The 15457-nt window shown below is 42.2% G+C and overlaps 1 protein-coding gene across 1 annotated transcript in view; it reads right to left on the bottom strand.

The window, feature by feature from the left end:
* Positions 1 to 15457, bottom strand: part of LOC108512144 (aryl hydrocarbon receptor-like) — a 48579-nt gene that overhangs the window by 15722 nt on the left and 17400 nt on the right. Inside the window, exons 4-8 of the mRNA XM_017847266.1 lie at positions 6117 to 6189; positions 3773 to 3781; positions 1951 to 2093; positions 1115 to 1317; positions 91 to 200 (exon numbers count right to left, since the gene is read on the bottom strand). Of these exons, the coding sequence (XP_017702755.1) occupies positions 91 to 200; positions 1115 to 1317; positions 1951 to 2093; positions 3773 to 3781; positions 6117 to 6189 (538 nt within the window). The remainder of the gene's footprint in view (positions 1 to 90; positions 201 to 1114; positions 1318 to 1950; positions 2094 to 3772; positions 3782 to 6116; positions 6190 to 15457) is intronic.

Below are 15457 nucleotides of genomic sequence, written 5' to 3'. Positions count from 1 at the left end.
GAGGTGGGGAGGAGCCCCGGGCAGGGTGCAGGGGTCTAGCCGGCCTCCCACGGGGCAGTGTGAGACCCGCAGGGCGCCTCTGGAACTCACTTCGCACGTGGTTCTCTGCGCAGTACATCATGTCTGCAGCGTGGATGAACTGGTAGCCAGATCCCCTCCTGCAGAGCTCGCTGGCGGTGTAGCCCAGAATCACCTTCCCTCTGTGTAGAGGAGACATCGCACATCCTTTTATTTCAGCCCGGAAGCGGAATGCCAGAAGGAATGAAGAGTCACTGCCCCACGCCACGCTTTGCGCAGCTCCTCCCAGTTCTCATTCACAGTTCTCATCGAGCCAAGGAGGGACCTTAGGGCCCCCTCTGGAAACCCAGGTCTGGGAAGGGCACCCCTCCCCCATCAGCACGGCTGGGGCGAGAACTTTAAGGGGCTGCCACACTGAAAAGATTGTGGTGTCCTCTCAGACACTTCTGCCACACGTGCAGTTTCAGAATTCTGCTTTAAGCCTGTTTTTATTTGCCTGTGGTGTGGAGCAAGCGTTCTTGTCCTGGAGTAAAGAGAATCCCTGAAACTGTACACAAAATTGTGCTTGTGGGAGAACAATTGGAATTTTTGTTAAGAAGTTCCACAGCTTTCATCAAACGGGTGACCATTATCTTAGCAGAAAAGGTAAATCTTGCAAGTCATACTACTTGCTGTTAAGCCAGTGTTTTCTAGACTATGTTCTAAGAAACACTGGTATTGTTGCATGTTAGTTGATGTTCACCCAAGAAGGCTTCCATTGTCAAGTAAGTTTGAAAAAAAAAAATGAACTAATTAGATTTCTTCCTAGTGGGACTGCTTGGGGCTTTGCTATGATCTGTTAATGGGAATCTCCAAGAAGGAGATAAGCTTTTCTCCCTATCACACTCTCACTCAAATGCCCTATCTTACATGGAAGATTTGGTACATTGTCTCTATAAATGCAGCATATTTTCTACTGACTCATTTCACGGAACCTATTTGGACAGGACTGGCTAATTATTCGTGCTTTGCTTTGGTTCTAGGCTCAGGATTTGGGCCATAACTAGTCTTGAAGCACTACTCCTAAGAGTCATGATTTTCAGTCAGAGGGATATACCTGGAATCACAGGCTATAGGTGTGAAATCCAATTTGTGTTTTGTTTGGAAAATAAATGTTTTGTTTTGGAGCTCCAGGATGGTGAGAGGCTGACGAGGTGTTGCAGTGGCAAACAGGGTAAGGTGAGGAGACAAGAAGGTGCCGTCTTCTGACTTAGTGTTCTGCCCAGGGAGGAATTTGAGATGGCCCTGGAAATTCAATTCCTGGAAAAAGAAAACCGCGAACATAATGAGCACAGAAGGTAAGAGGATGTTAAGTAGCTAAAACTGTATGGAACTTGCCCCGTTATGGAATTCAGAGGAGTCCAGTATCCTGCTGGGAGCCAAACAGGCAGAGCTCTCCTTGAACCCCCAACATAGCACAGGTGTTTGCAGGCCTAGAATCTAATTCTTCTGGCCTGCCCAGCAGGCACTCATCATTTTTCATGGCTCCTCAGCCCTCCCTCAGGGCCCTGCCCCATACAGCCCTTTTCCCAAAGCTGCAGAGCATAGTGTTAGTTAAGCTGTGAGGGGATATACAATTCCAGGTGATGGTGAAGAAGATGAATGTTAACATCCTGAGTTCACCAGGGACTCCCCGTGTAGGGCTGTACCAGAGGTAACAGGTGTATCTGAATCCTAAGTAAACATATCCCAAGTCTTAACTAGGCAGAGGAAGTTTCAAAAGACAACTGCATCTTCAACAGGCTGACCCTCTGAAATGTTAGTAAGTCGAAGGCCTGAGAACCCCTCCTGGGGAGGTGAGGAGGCTAGGCCCAACCCTTGGGCAGTGTTCCACCTGAGCAGACTTACATACTGGTTTTGCTAGTCCTGACCCTGTAAAGACAATATGGTTACCAGAAACCCAGAAGAATTGTCCAGCAGGCAGCGGAACCGACAGACAAAGCTTCTCTCCAGGTAGGAAGGGTCTTCCAAGGGCAGATGCTGAACGCTGGCAGGAGAGGTGCCACTAAGTGGGAGGGAACTCTCTCCAGGCAGAGCTGGAAGGACAGAGACACACACTGAGGAGACTCCACCAGTGCAGCCATCGTCACAGAGGTGAAATACTATAGCTATGGAAGCAGCTGGTGGGTCAAAAAAATGGGTCACAAGCCCTGTGGCCAAGTGAACTGTGACCTTCACTTGGCTGGATGACTTTGATCAGCCACTCAGGCTGGATTTCTCACACATCACATGATGCTAGTAGTCCTTCCTGCCTGCCTTCCTTCGCCATGTCATGAGGACCAAGATAAAAATGGGATGATACACTATAACATATATATCCTCCATTGGTTACCCTGTTGGCTCCACTGTTGAGCTACAGCATAGAGCCAACCACTTGTCATCCCCTTCACCTCTACTGTGCTGGTCAGTTTCCTTGTCATGAGATGAGCAAAACATTATGGTGAACCTGGACCCAGACTGGAGCCTCACTTGTTTTGTGACTCTGGTTAGATTATTTAACCTCTCTACGGGCCTCAGTTTTCTCATCTGACTTAATAAGGTTGCTAGGAAAATTAGACAACTTTACATACGTAAAGCACTTGGAATAGTACGTGGTACATTATAACCTTTATAAGACTTGGCTGTTACTATCACTTTTTTTTTCTTGTCTTAACTTTGCCATTGCATTCTAACTGGTATCCCTGCATCCACCCTTGCACCCTACCATCTGTCCTTCACTCAGCTGCCATAGCGACATAAAATATGTCACATCATGTCATTTATCTGCTTAGAACTCTCCAGTTACTTCCCACCTGAGAGTCTTCATAGTGGCCTGAGAGGCTCACCTAATATGCACCCTCAACCCTGCAATCTCTTACCAGTCTTCCCTTCACTTTGTGACCTCCCTGCACTCCTTGCTATTCCATAGCTATGCTAAGTGCACTTCTGCCTTAGGGCCTTTGCACCCTTGCCAGTCCTTCCACCTGCATTGTTCTCCCCCAATTTATCCATACCTCTTTATTTTTAATTGACAAGTAAAATATGTATATATTTACGGTATAAAACTTTTGATATATGTATACATTGTAGAATGGCTAAAGGAAGCTATTTAACATATGCATTACCTCACATACTTATTTTTGTGGCTATCCATACCTCTTCAAATGATAGTGTGCCCATCCGGTAACTTTTCTCTTCCCTTAATTTAGTTTCTTCTTGGCACTTCCCCACCAGAAACATTACATATTTATTCATGTCTTTATTTTTGGCCCCCTTACCCCATTGAAATTTAAGATCCATCAGAATAGGTACTTGGTCTATTTTTCTCTCTACTCTGTGCCTAGAACATAGCCTGGCACATAATAGGTGCTCAGTAAACATTAAATGGAAAACTGAACCAAGTGTGGTAGGAGTGATAATTTTCTCCTTCTCATTTTCTAGAGTGAATGTCAGTTACTGCTACTTCAGCAGGAAAAGAAAACATTAGGCACAGAAAAGTGACTGGATAGTCTCTCTTACCAGGAAAAAAACACTTTTGTGGAGAATGCTACTTTCATCTTTTTTGGAGTGCTGATTCAGCCTCCTCTCTTTCCCATCCGAGGAATTTGTAGAGAAGTCCTCTCAGAGAGTAATAAGAGGAAAGTCAAATTCTTGGGGTTAAAAATGAAAGTCTCATTTATGCCTCATTAGAAAGTCAAGGATGCAAAACCCAAATTGTTTTGTTAGAATTCTCAACGTGACAAGTCTGATTATATGTACACCGATGGTTCTCCCTTTGTCACATAAAAATTTAATTCATCTAGACTCAAGTTTTGTGGAAGAATAAGATGAAAGCAAGCTTGTAATAGATTAGCAATCCTAAATGTTTTCATGGGAGGGATGAAGGGAAGAATTTAATCAGAGTCTGGTAAGTTTTACTACTGTTTCTTCTTAATCTGATTTAATAAGGCCCCTAGCACAGTGCCTGGCATATGGTAGACCCTCAGTAAATGTTGGAACATATACACATGTGCAAAAAGTGTACATCAACTTGAATTTGGGTTAGATGGAGTGGTCTGTAGATGTTTTCTGGCATGTTTATAGCACTGTGATGAAGGTTTTACTTGTATTTTGAGGACTTGTCATGCACACGTAGACATGGAGGTAGATTACTGCGTAGTTTCTGCTACTGTGGCAGCATAAGGGTATAAAAGGAATTAAAAATGTGAAATTTTATGTAAAATTTCAGAATATTCACTGTTAAGGACATAATTCAAACTTGCTGCTGTCAGGATGTGTGCAAAATCCTGCAAATTGTGACATTCACAAATGTATTTTGACTATGGTTTAAAATCCAGGAAACTCTTCTTAAATGGGGATGAAAATTCCAATTAATATTTGAGGTGGAAAAAAGAATGAAAGATTCCAGGGAAGTGAAATCAAGGATTATAATGGTACATTGTAAATTTACCTTAGGGCTTGCTGCCTCAAAGTATATTTATACCTTACATATAAAATAAGGCATAAATAAAAGTGATAGTATTTCATACTTGACTTCAAAGTGCTAGGAATGAAGTGAGATAATTTGGAGTATTGTTGACCTCACTATCTTTTGAACAAATGCTAGAACTGTTAGGGCACAGCTATTCAATTTATTCAACAGAAAACCTGTTGAGTTATTACTAACAGTGTTTTAAGTTTTCTCAAATATTTTAGATTTATGTATGAAAATGTAATTGGAACACAAAGTTACTGGTTTCTTTGAGAAAGAAATGAATAAACATAAGGAACCACTAAGTTAGACACAGTAACAGTGTAGGACCTAGCGAGGGGTGAGGATACTGGACTGTTGGTGTCGTGTCTTGGCTTTAGACTACTTGGGTGGCAAAAATCCCCACTCTGCTCCGATGCTTTGTTTCTAGAACTCTAACACAGAGGAGTTGGAGTAGGTGCCCACTCAACTCCCACAGCCCAGGCTGAACTTCAGACCTCTGTTCCTTCCCCTCAGACTCCTGACCAGTCAATGTGGACAGGGTGGGACACAGAATGAGTCATCACACAGAGGTGCAAAGCTCAATGCTGAGGATAAGGATCCTGACTGACTTCAAGGAGCTGAAAATCTGATGGGGGGTCAGGAGGAAGAAAGTAAAGATATATTTTGTGATAAGTAACCACCCAGTTGACCTTAGGCTGGTTGAGAGAGTCTTGTGTGGAACTTCTAGAGAGGAAGCAGCTTTGGAGAAAGATGGATTAAAGTTTTCACACTAGCCAAAGTTGATCTGAATTAAAGCCAAGTCTCCAGAAGTCACACAACTATACTTATAGTGAGCCTTTTAAGTTCATTTTTGTTTAATATTTTAGACTCCCTACCATGAAAAGGACATCATTAGTGTGCAGATATTGGCCCATGGCTTCATCATTTTTCTTGGTCAAACCTCCAGTTTTGAGTATTCTTTTCTGATCATCATTCACAACAAAACAGTGAAAAGCCTTTCCTTCCGTCCCGTGTGGATGCATAAAATGCACTCTAAATCCCTGGAGAAGGGACCTGTGTCTGTGCTTACAAAATGGCATTTACCTGTAAATAACAATATTGCCTGTTGGTGAGTGTCTGTGGTTTCCCACCAGCCAACGGAGTAACACACATCTAGGGCATAATGGCCACCCACCTGTGTGCTCATCAGATACACAGATGTGAGACTCTTGGCCACCTGAACGCGATTTAGGGGATGCAGGGCATTTCCTCCAGTGCGAGTCCTGCCAGATGGACCCATATGGGCAGCCTCAATCTCCTCATCTGCACATTCATTCATTCAAGCAACTAATATTTACTGAGTCACTGTGTGTCAGGTACTCTGCTAGGCACTGAGGATATTATCAGTAAACAAGACAGTCAAAATCCCTTCCTGCATCCTATTGGTAGTAAAAACAACAGAAATTCATGCCACAGGTATGTTTTCCAGTTAACAGATGGACTTCAAGGGTTGAAACATAGGTACAGGGTTGATTTCATTTCCACCCCCGTTTCCTCTGAGATGGTGACTTACGGCTGGTGTCCGGATCTGCTTCTCTGCTGACTGATGCTGTGTCTGGAGGCCAGCGTAACTGGCTCTGGAACATGGCTCTGTCCTCCTTGTGGATCAGCTCGAACACACTCTGGTAGATGACATCTGACTACAAAGACCAAGGGGCAGAATCATACTCCTAAAGGTTTCTGTCTTCCCAAGGCCAGCATGTGACCCATTTACTTCAAATGTCCCTGAGTCTGTCCAGCCGCTCTGAAACCCTCCCCATGTAACTATGCATCCTTGTCCCCACTGTCCTTAAGGCTAGCTGGTACACTCTGCTCCCTACTTCCCTCTTCTGGTCTTGCACAGCCCATCTTCTCAGGCTGCTGCTCTCACCAGACCAAGAACACAGTGTATGAGGCAGGTATCCTATGGTTTTGGAGGTCATGTCGGTACTTTGTGGCAAAAAGGATGGCAGTTCTTGGGGGCCTGCCCAGGAGATGTCTGAGACGGGGATACCCATGGGAAGGTGTTGAAACAGCCCTGAAAGTTGGCTTGAAGTTCTATGCAAGAAGAATGTGGAGTTTCCATGGAAGTCACTCATCAGCTCCTCTGGGTAACTGATATGGTTTGGCTCTGTGTCCCCACCCAAATCTCATGTCGAGTCGTGATCCTGGGTGGTGGAGGAGGGGCCTGGTGGGAGGCAACTTGATCATGAGGGCAGACTTCTCTCTTGCTGTTCTCATGACAATGAGTGAGTTTTTGCAGGATCTGGTGATTTAAAAGTGTGTGGCACTTCCCCCTTCATTCTCTTCCTCCGGCTCTGGCCATGTGAAGATGTGCCTTGCTTCCCCTTCCTCTTCTGCCATGACTGTAAGTTTCCTGAGGCCTCCCCAGCCATGTAGAACTGTGAGTCGATTAAACCTCTTTTTATAAATTATGCAGCCTCAGGTATGTCTTTATAGCAATGTGAGAATGGACACCACAGTGGGTGTGGGTAGAGGCTCTGGCAGGTGCTGTGGCCTCAGGACTGTCTTTAACAAATAAAACCCCTTCTCAGATTCCCAGCTAGATACAGCATAATGATATTGACAGAATACCTTTTTAAGGAAAGGTGAGGAGACTGTAAAACTTCTGTACATGTATTTTCTCATCACAAGTTAGAGGGAAAGGTCTCAGTGCAGTTGTCAGGTATGTTGTAGGATACATGTGGGGGTGGGAGTGGGAATGTGTGTGGGATGGAGAAGGAGGGACTCTGAGTCTTTGCATTGCCTTGATTTCAGAAAATTCTCTACTGCTACAACATTAAAACAAATTTTAGTTGACGCATAATCATTATATTTATGGAATACAGAGAGATATTTCCATATGTATATACAAATGTGTAATGATCAAATCAGAGTAATGAGTATATCCATCACCTCAAACATTTATTTCTTAATGTTGTGAACATTCAGACCCTATTTTCCAGTTTTTTGAAAATATACAATAAGTTATTATTAACCATATTTGCCCTACAGTGCTATAGAACAGTAGAACTTATTCCTTATGTAGTAATTTTATATGTTAACCAACCTCTCCCTACCTCCCTTGACCCCTATTCTTTCCAGCCTCTAGTAACCACAATTCTACTGTCTACTTTTATGAACTTAGTTTTTTTCACCTTCCACATATGAGTGAAAACCTATGGCATCTCTCTTTCAGTGCCTGACTTATTTCACTTAACATAATGTCCTCCAGGCTCATCCATGTTGCTACAAAGGACAGGATTCCTTTTTGTTTGTGACCAAATAGTATTCCTTTGTGTATACATACCGAATTTTCTTTATCTATTCATCCATTGATGGACTCTTAGGTTGATTTTATATCTTTGTTATTGTGAGTAGTGCTGCAGTATACATGGGGTGAAGTATACCTTTGCATATTGATTTCCTTTCCTTTTGATGAATACCCAGTAGTGGGTTGCTGGATCATATGGTAGTTCCATTTTTAGTTTTTTTTTGAGAAACCTCCATACGGTTTACTATAATGGTAATTTTCATTCTTACTAACAGTGTATAAGGGCTTCCTTTTCTTGATAGCCTTGCCAGCATCTGTTATTTTTTGTCTTTTTGATAAAGGCCATTTTAACTGGAATAAGACGATATCCCATTGTGGTTTGGATTTGTATTTCACTGATGATTAGTGATGATAAGCATTTTTTTGTCATACACCTGTTGGCCATTTGTATGTCTTTTAAGAAATGTCCATTCAGATCTTTTGCCCACTTTTAAATGAGGTTATTTGGTTTTTGTTTCATTTATGTATTTAGCTGCTGAGTTCCTTATGTATTCTGGATATTATTTCCTTGTCAGGTGAATAACTTGCAAATAACTCTTATTCTACAGATTGTCTCTTCAATCTGTTGACTCTTTCCTTTGCTGTGCAGAAGCTTCTTAGTGTAACACAGTCCTACTTGTCTATTTTTGTTTTTGTTGCCTGTGCTTTTGAGGTCTTAGCCATAAAAACTTTGCTTAGATCAGTGTCCTGAAGCACTTCCCCTGTTTTCTTCTAGTAGTCTTATAGTTTCAGGTCTTATATTTAAATCTTCACTCCATTTGAATTGATTTTTGTATATAGTGAGAGATAATGGTCTGGTTTCATTCTTCTGCATATGGATATCCAGATTTCCCAATATCATTTATTGAAGGGAGTGTCCTTTCTCCAACATGTGTTCTTGGCATCTTTGTTGATAATCAGTTGGCTATAATATATGGCTTTATTTCTGGGTTCTGTATTCTGTTTCACGTATTTATGTGTCTCAGATTATTATTATGTTGTTTTCGTTACTATAGATTTGTAGTATAGTTTGAAGTCAGTGTGGTGCCTCCAGCTCTGTTCTTTTTGCTCAGTATCACTTTAGCTCTGTAGAGTGTTTTGAGTTCCATATGAAGTTCAAATATTGTTTTTATATTTCTGTGAAGAATGTCACTGGTATTTTAATAGGGATTGCATTGAATCTGTAGATTGCTTTAGGCAGTATGGTCATTCTAACAATATTGATCTTCCAATCCATAAAAATGGGAAGCGTTTCCATTTATTTTTGTGTCTGCTTCAATTTCTTTCATTAGTGTTTCGTAGTTTTCATTACAGAGATCTTTCACCTCCTTCTTAAATTTGTTTGTAGGTATTTTTTGTAGCTATTGTGAATGGAATTTTTTTTTTTTTTTTTCTTTTTTCTTTTTTTTTTTGAGACGGAGTCTGGGGCTCTGTCCCCCAGGCTGGAGTGGCGGTGGCTGGATCTCAGCTGCACTGGCAAGCTCCGCCTCCCCAGGCGTTCAATGCCATTCTCCTGCCTCAGCTCCCCAAAGTAGCGCTGGGACTACAGGCGGCCCGCCCTCGTCGCCCCCGACCTAGTTTTTTGTATTCTTTAGTAGAGAACAGGGGTTTCACCGTATTAGCCAGGGTGGTCTCGATCTCCTGACGCTTGTGATCCGCCCGTCTCGGGCCTCCAAGTGCTAGGATTACAGGACTTGAGGCCACCACCGCGCCCGGCCGTGAATGGAATTTTTTAAAATTTCTTTTCAGCTAGTTCATTATTGGTGTATGGAAATGCTATTGATTTTTGCGTGTTGATTTTCCATCATGCAACTTTACTGAATTCATTTATCAGTTTTAAGAGTTTTTGGTGGAGCTTTTGGACACTTCTAGATACAAGATCATGTTGTTTACAAAGACGGATGATTTAACTTCCTCTTTTCCAATTTTGATGCGTTATATTTCTCTCTCTTGCCTAATTGCTCTGGCTAGAACTTCCAGTACTATGTTGAATAACAGTGGTAAAAAGTGGGCATCCTCACCTTGATCCAGTTCTTAGTGAAAAGACCTTCATTTTTTTTCCATTCAGTATGATATTAGCTGTGAGTTTATCAAATCTGGCCTTTATTGTGTTGAGGTACATTATTGTTTTTTTTTTTTTTTTTTGAGATGGAGTCTCGCTCTGTCGCCCAGGCTGGAGTGCAGTGGCCGGATCTCAGCTCACTGCAAGCTCCGCCTCCCGGGTTTACGCCATTCTCCTGCCTCAGCCTCCCGAGTAGCTGGGACTACAGGCGCCCGCCACCTCGCCCGGCTAGTTTTTTGTATTTTTTTTTTAGTAGAGACGGGGTTTCACCGTGTTAGCCAGGATGGTCTCGATCTCCTGACCTCGTGATCTGCCCGTCTCGGCCTCCCAAAGTGCTGGGATTATAGGCTTGAGCCGCCGCGCCCGGCCGAGGTACATTATTGTTTGTACGCCTAATTTGTTGAGAGTTTTTATCATTAAGTGATGTTGACATTTATCAAATGCTTTTCTGCATCTGTTGAGATACTCATGTGGTTTTAATTCTTCATTCTGTTGAAGTGATGTATTATCATGTCTATTGATTTGCATATGTTGAACCATCCTTCCATCGCTGGGATAAATCCCACTTGATTATGGTGTATTATGTTTTTGATGTGCTACTGGATTTGATTTGCTAGTATTTTGTTAAGATATTTGCATTTGAAAACATACAATAACTTATTGTGTATTCGACATAAGGATATTGGCCTACAGTTTCTTTTTTTTCGTTGGGTCCCTGTCTGGTTATCAGGGTAATCCTGGCTGCATAGAATGAGTCAGGAAGAATTCTCTCGTCTTTCATTTTTTGGAATAGTTTGAGAAAAACTGGTGTTAGTTCTTGTTTAAATGTTTGGTAGAATTTAACAATAAAGACATCCTATCTTAGGGTTTTTTTTGTTGTTGTTGGGAGACTTTTTATGACTGATTCAATCGTGTTATTCATTATTAGTCTGTTCAGGTTTGCTATTTCTTCCTGGTTCAGTCTTGCTGGATTATATATGTCTAGGAATTTATCCATTAAGTTTTCCAGTTTGTGGGCATACACTTGTTCATAATAGTCTCTAATGGTCCTTTGTATTTCTGTGGTATTTGTTGTAATGTCTCCTTATTTGTTTCTGATTTATTTGGGTCTTTTCACTTTTTTCCTTATATGTCTAGCTAATGGTTTGTTGATGTTATCTTTCAAAGAGACTGACTTTTCCTGTCATTCCTCTTTCATGTTGTTCTTTTGTCTCTATTTCAATAGGTTCTGCTCTGATATTTATTATTTCTTACCCTCTGGTAATTTTGGGTTTGCTTTGTTCTTGCTTTTCTAGTTCCTTGAGGTGCATTGTTAGGTGGTTTATTTAAGATCTTTCTACTTTTAATTGCTATAAACTTCTCTCAGTACTTCTTTTGCTGTTTCCCATAAGTTTTGGTTGGTGTGTTCCTATTTTCATTTCTTTTGATAAATTTTTTCATTTCTTTCTTAATTTCTTCATTGACCCAATGGTCACTGAGGAGCAGGATGTTTAATTTCCATGTATTTTTACAGTTTCTAATGTTTTTCTTGTTATTGATTTCTAGTTTCATTCCATTGTGGTCTGAGAAAATACTTTATATAATTTTGATTTTTAAAAGTTTGTTGACACTTATTTTGTGGCCTAACATATAATCTACCCTGGAGAATGTTCCATGTGCTAATAAGAAGAATGTGTATACTACAGCTCTTGGATGAAATGTTCTGTAAATTTGCTGTATAGTGCAGTTTAAGTCTGATGTTTCTTTGTTGACTTTCTCAATCTACACAGTGCTGAAAGTGCGGTGTTGAAATTCCCAATGACTATTGTATTGGGGTCTGTCTCTTTTTAGCTCTAATATTTGCTTTATGTATTTGTGTGCTCTGGTGTTTAGTGCATATATATTTACAATTTTTTATTTCCTCTTGTTGAATTGCTCACTTTATCATTAAATAATGACCTTCTTATCTATTTTTATGTTTTTGATTTAAAGTCTATTTTATCCTGTGTAAATATAGATGCTCCTGCATGCTTGTGGTTTCCATTTGGTGTAATACCTTTTTCCATCTTTTCACTTTCAGTCTGTGTGTGCCTGTACAGAAGAAGTGAGTTTCTTGTAGCCAGCATATAGTTGTGTCTTTTTAAAAAAATTCATTCAGCCAGTCTATATCTTTTAATAGGGGAATTTAAGCCATTTATGTTTGAGATTGTTATTGACGGGTGAGGACTTACTCCTGTCATTTATTAAATGTTTTCTGAGGCCAGGCATGGTGGCTCATGCCTGTAATCCCAGCACTTTGGGAGGCTGAGATGGGTGGATCATGAGGTCAGGAGTTCAAGACCAGCCTGGCCAACATGGTGAAACCCTGTCTCTACTAAAAATACAAAAAATTAGCTGGGTCTGGTGGCGGGCACCTGTAATCCCAGCTACTCGGGAGGCTGAGGCAGAGAATTGCTTGAACCCAGGAGGCAGAGGTTGCAGTGAGCCAAGATTGTGCCACTGTACTCCAGCCTGGGTGATAGAGTGAGACTCCATCTCAGAAAAAAAAAAAAGCTTTCTGGTGGTTTTGTACAACTTTTGTTCCTTTTTTCCTCTTATTGTTTATCTTTTTGATTTTGTGGTTTTCTCTAGTGATATGTTTATTTTTCTCATTTGTGTATCTGCTCTACCAGTGAATTTTATACTTTTGCATGGTTTCACAATGATAGATATTATCATCTTTTTGCTTCCAGATGTAGGAATCTCTTAAACATTTCTTGTAGAACTGGTCTAGGGTTGATGAATTTCCTCAAATTTTGTTTATCTGGGAAATACTTTATTTCTCCTTTATTTCTGAAGGATGGCTTTGCAGGGCACAACATCCTTGTCTGGCAGGTTTTTCCTTTCAGCACTTTGAATGTGTCATCTCTCCTGGCTTATAAGATTTCTGCTGAGAAATCTGCTATCAGTCTGATGGGAATTTTATGTGACTTGATATTTTATCACATTTTATGTGACTTGATATTTTTCTCTTGCTGACTTTAGAATTCTCTATGTCTTTTACTTTTGACAGTTTGACTAATGTTCCTCAGAGGGGACCTTTTTGGGTTGAATATTTGAGGAACTTTGAGCTTCCTATGCCTGGATGTCTATTTCTCCCTGAAGACCTTGGAAGTTTTCAGCTGTTATTTTATTAAATAGGTTTTCCATTTCTTCTCCTTGTGCAACTTCCAAAATATGAATATGTGTTTGCTTAATGGTGTCCCATATGTCATGTAGGCCTCCTTCATTCTTTTATTTTCTTTCTTTCTTTCTTTTGTCTGGGTTATTTCAAAAGACCTATCATCAAGTTCAGAAAGTCTTTCTTTTTGATATATATATAATTTTTTTTTTTTTGAGATGAAGTCTCATTCACTCTGTCCCCCAGGCTGGCATACAATGGCACAATCTTGGCTCACTGCAACCTCAGTCTCCTGGATTAAAGTGATTCTCCTGCCTCAGCCTCCTGAGTAGCTGGGATTACAGGTGCCTACCTCCATACCCAGCTAATTTTTGTATTTTTAGTAGAGATAGGGTTTCACCACGTTGGCCAGGCTGGTCTCAAACTCCTGATCTCAAGTGATCTGCCCACCTTGTGTGAGCCACTGTGCCCGGCCTTCAGTTGTATTTTTTATTTCATTCATTGAATTCTTCAGTTCCAGGATTTCTACTGGTTCTTCGTAAGTGATATCTATCTTTTTGTTGAATTTTTCATTCAGGTCACAAAATTTTTCCTAACTTCTTTGTATTGTCTATCTGTGTTCTTTTGAATCTCACTGAGTTTCTTTCTTTCTTTTTTTTTTTTTGAGATGGAGTCTCCTTCTGTCACCTGGGCTGGAGTGCAGTGGCCGGATCTCAGCTCACTGCAAGCTCCGCCTCCCAGGTTTACGCCATTCTCCTGCCTCAGCCTTCTGAGTAGCTGGGACCACAGGCGTCCGCCACCACGACCGGCTAATTTTTTGTATTTTTTAGTAGAGACAGGGTTTCACCATGTTAGCCAGGATGGTCTCGATCTCCTGACCTCATGATCCGCCCATCTTGGCCTCCCAAAGTGCTGGGATTACAGGCTTGAGCCACTGCGCCCGGCCTCACTGAGTTTCTTTAAGATCATTATTTTGAAATCCATTTTAGACATTTCTAGATTTACTTTTCTTCAAGCTCTGTTACTGGAGAATTATTGTGTCTTTAGAGGGGTCAGTTTTCTTGCTTTTTAATGCATCTTGTGTCCCTACATTGATATCTGTGCATCTGGTATAACAGTTGCTTCCTCGAATTTGTAGAGTAGCTTGGGGGAAGACTTTTTTCTGTAGATGTATCTATAGTATCATTTGGGTAGGACACATTGGCTTTGGTTCTGGTTGGGCATGGTAGCATAGTCTCTATATTTCTTTGGCTGCAATCAATGTCAGTGGTGTCTGTGAGTTCCTCAGTGGCTTACAATGTGGTTGTTTCTGAAGGTTGTGGCAAGGCTTTACTGCTGGTGGGGATGCTAGTGGACCAGACCTCTGGGTCCTGGTGGGCACTGGTAGTGGTAGTGGTCAACTTTGGGTGGGCCATTCCTTGGGCTCCTGGGTGATGAGTGCAGGCACATGGCAGCTCCACTGTTAGAGTGGACAGGATTGCTAGTGGTGGTGAAAGACCAGTTCTGGGCCCCCCAGGTGGTGCATGTGGGTGCCAATTGTCATGGTGGTGGTGGGCCCTGAGCAGGTTGGTTTTCCGGCCCCCAGCAGCCCATGTGGACACCAGCTATGGTGGCAGCTGGCCCTAGGCAGGCTAGTCCTTGGGCCCCTTGGCTGTTGCACAGGTACTGGCTATGGTGGCAGTGAGCCCCAGAAAGGGTGGTCCTTGAACCCCAGATAGTGTGCATGGGGAGCTGGCGGTGGCAGTGATGGGCCTGGATGAGTCAGTTCTTGGGCCCCCTGGTGGCCCATGCTGGCACCAGTGGTTCTGACAGCAGGCCCTAGGTGGTCCAGTCCTCAGCCCCTGGTGGTATGCATGGGTATGCAGTAGGCCCACTGCTGGACATTGTGGGATGGCTGTTGGTGGCAGCAGCCTTGAGCAGATGGCTCAGAGGCTTTGGGGATTGCCTTCTTTGGCTCTGTATGAACTGAGAGTAGCCCTTCTGATGTGCTGGACTGCCTGTTCCCCAGTGTGTAGGGTGCTGATAGGTTCAGGTGCCAGGGATGTGGCCCACCTCTGCATCTAGCTAGTATTGCAACACTGCAGCCCTCTGGGTGGATACAGGGGGATGTTAGTGGGGCCTGTGATGTGGAGAGGCAGAGGCTACTGGGCCCCAGGGCAGGATGTGGTCTGGTAGTGGCTCTACTCTCAAAATGGTGCTGGGTTATAGCAGCTTGGGTTCCAGGAGTAGGTGGGACCCAGAATGAATTCCTTATCTGGAACGATGCTGTTTTGTGGACTCCAAACAGCTCCCTATACTAGGCTAAGGGCCTGTGAGGGTTGAGGGGCTTTCCTGTAGCTAGGATTGCCAATATCTGTGGTGGGAATGCAGACTGCTGTGGATCTCCTGCTTACCTTTTCCTGGCAATGGAGAATC

Source organism: Rhinopithecus bieti, unplaced genomic scaffold (assembly GCF_001698545.2).
Source record: "Rhinopithecus bieti isolate Rb0 unplaced genomic scaffold, ASM169854v2 scaffold_29990, whole genome shotgun sequence".
NCBI classification, from domain to species: domain Eukaryota; kingdom Metazoa; phylum Chordata; class Mammalia; order Primates; family Cercopithecidae; genus Rhinopithecus; species Rhinopithecus bieti.
The sequence above is the reverse complement of the archived record's forward strand: the minus strand, read 5'-3'. Positions and strand labels throughout refer to the sequence as shown.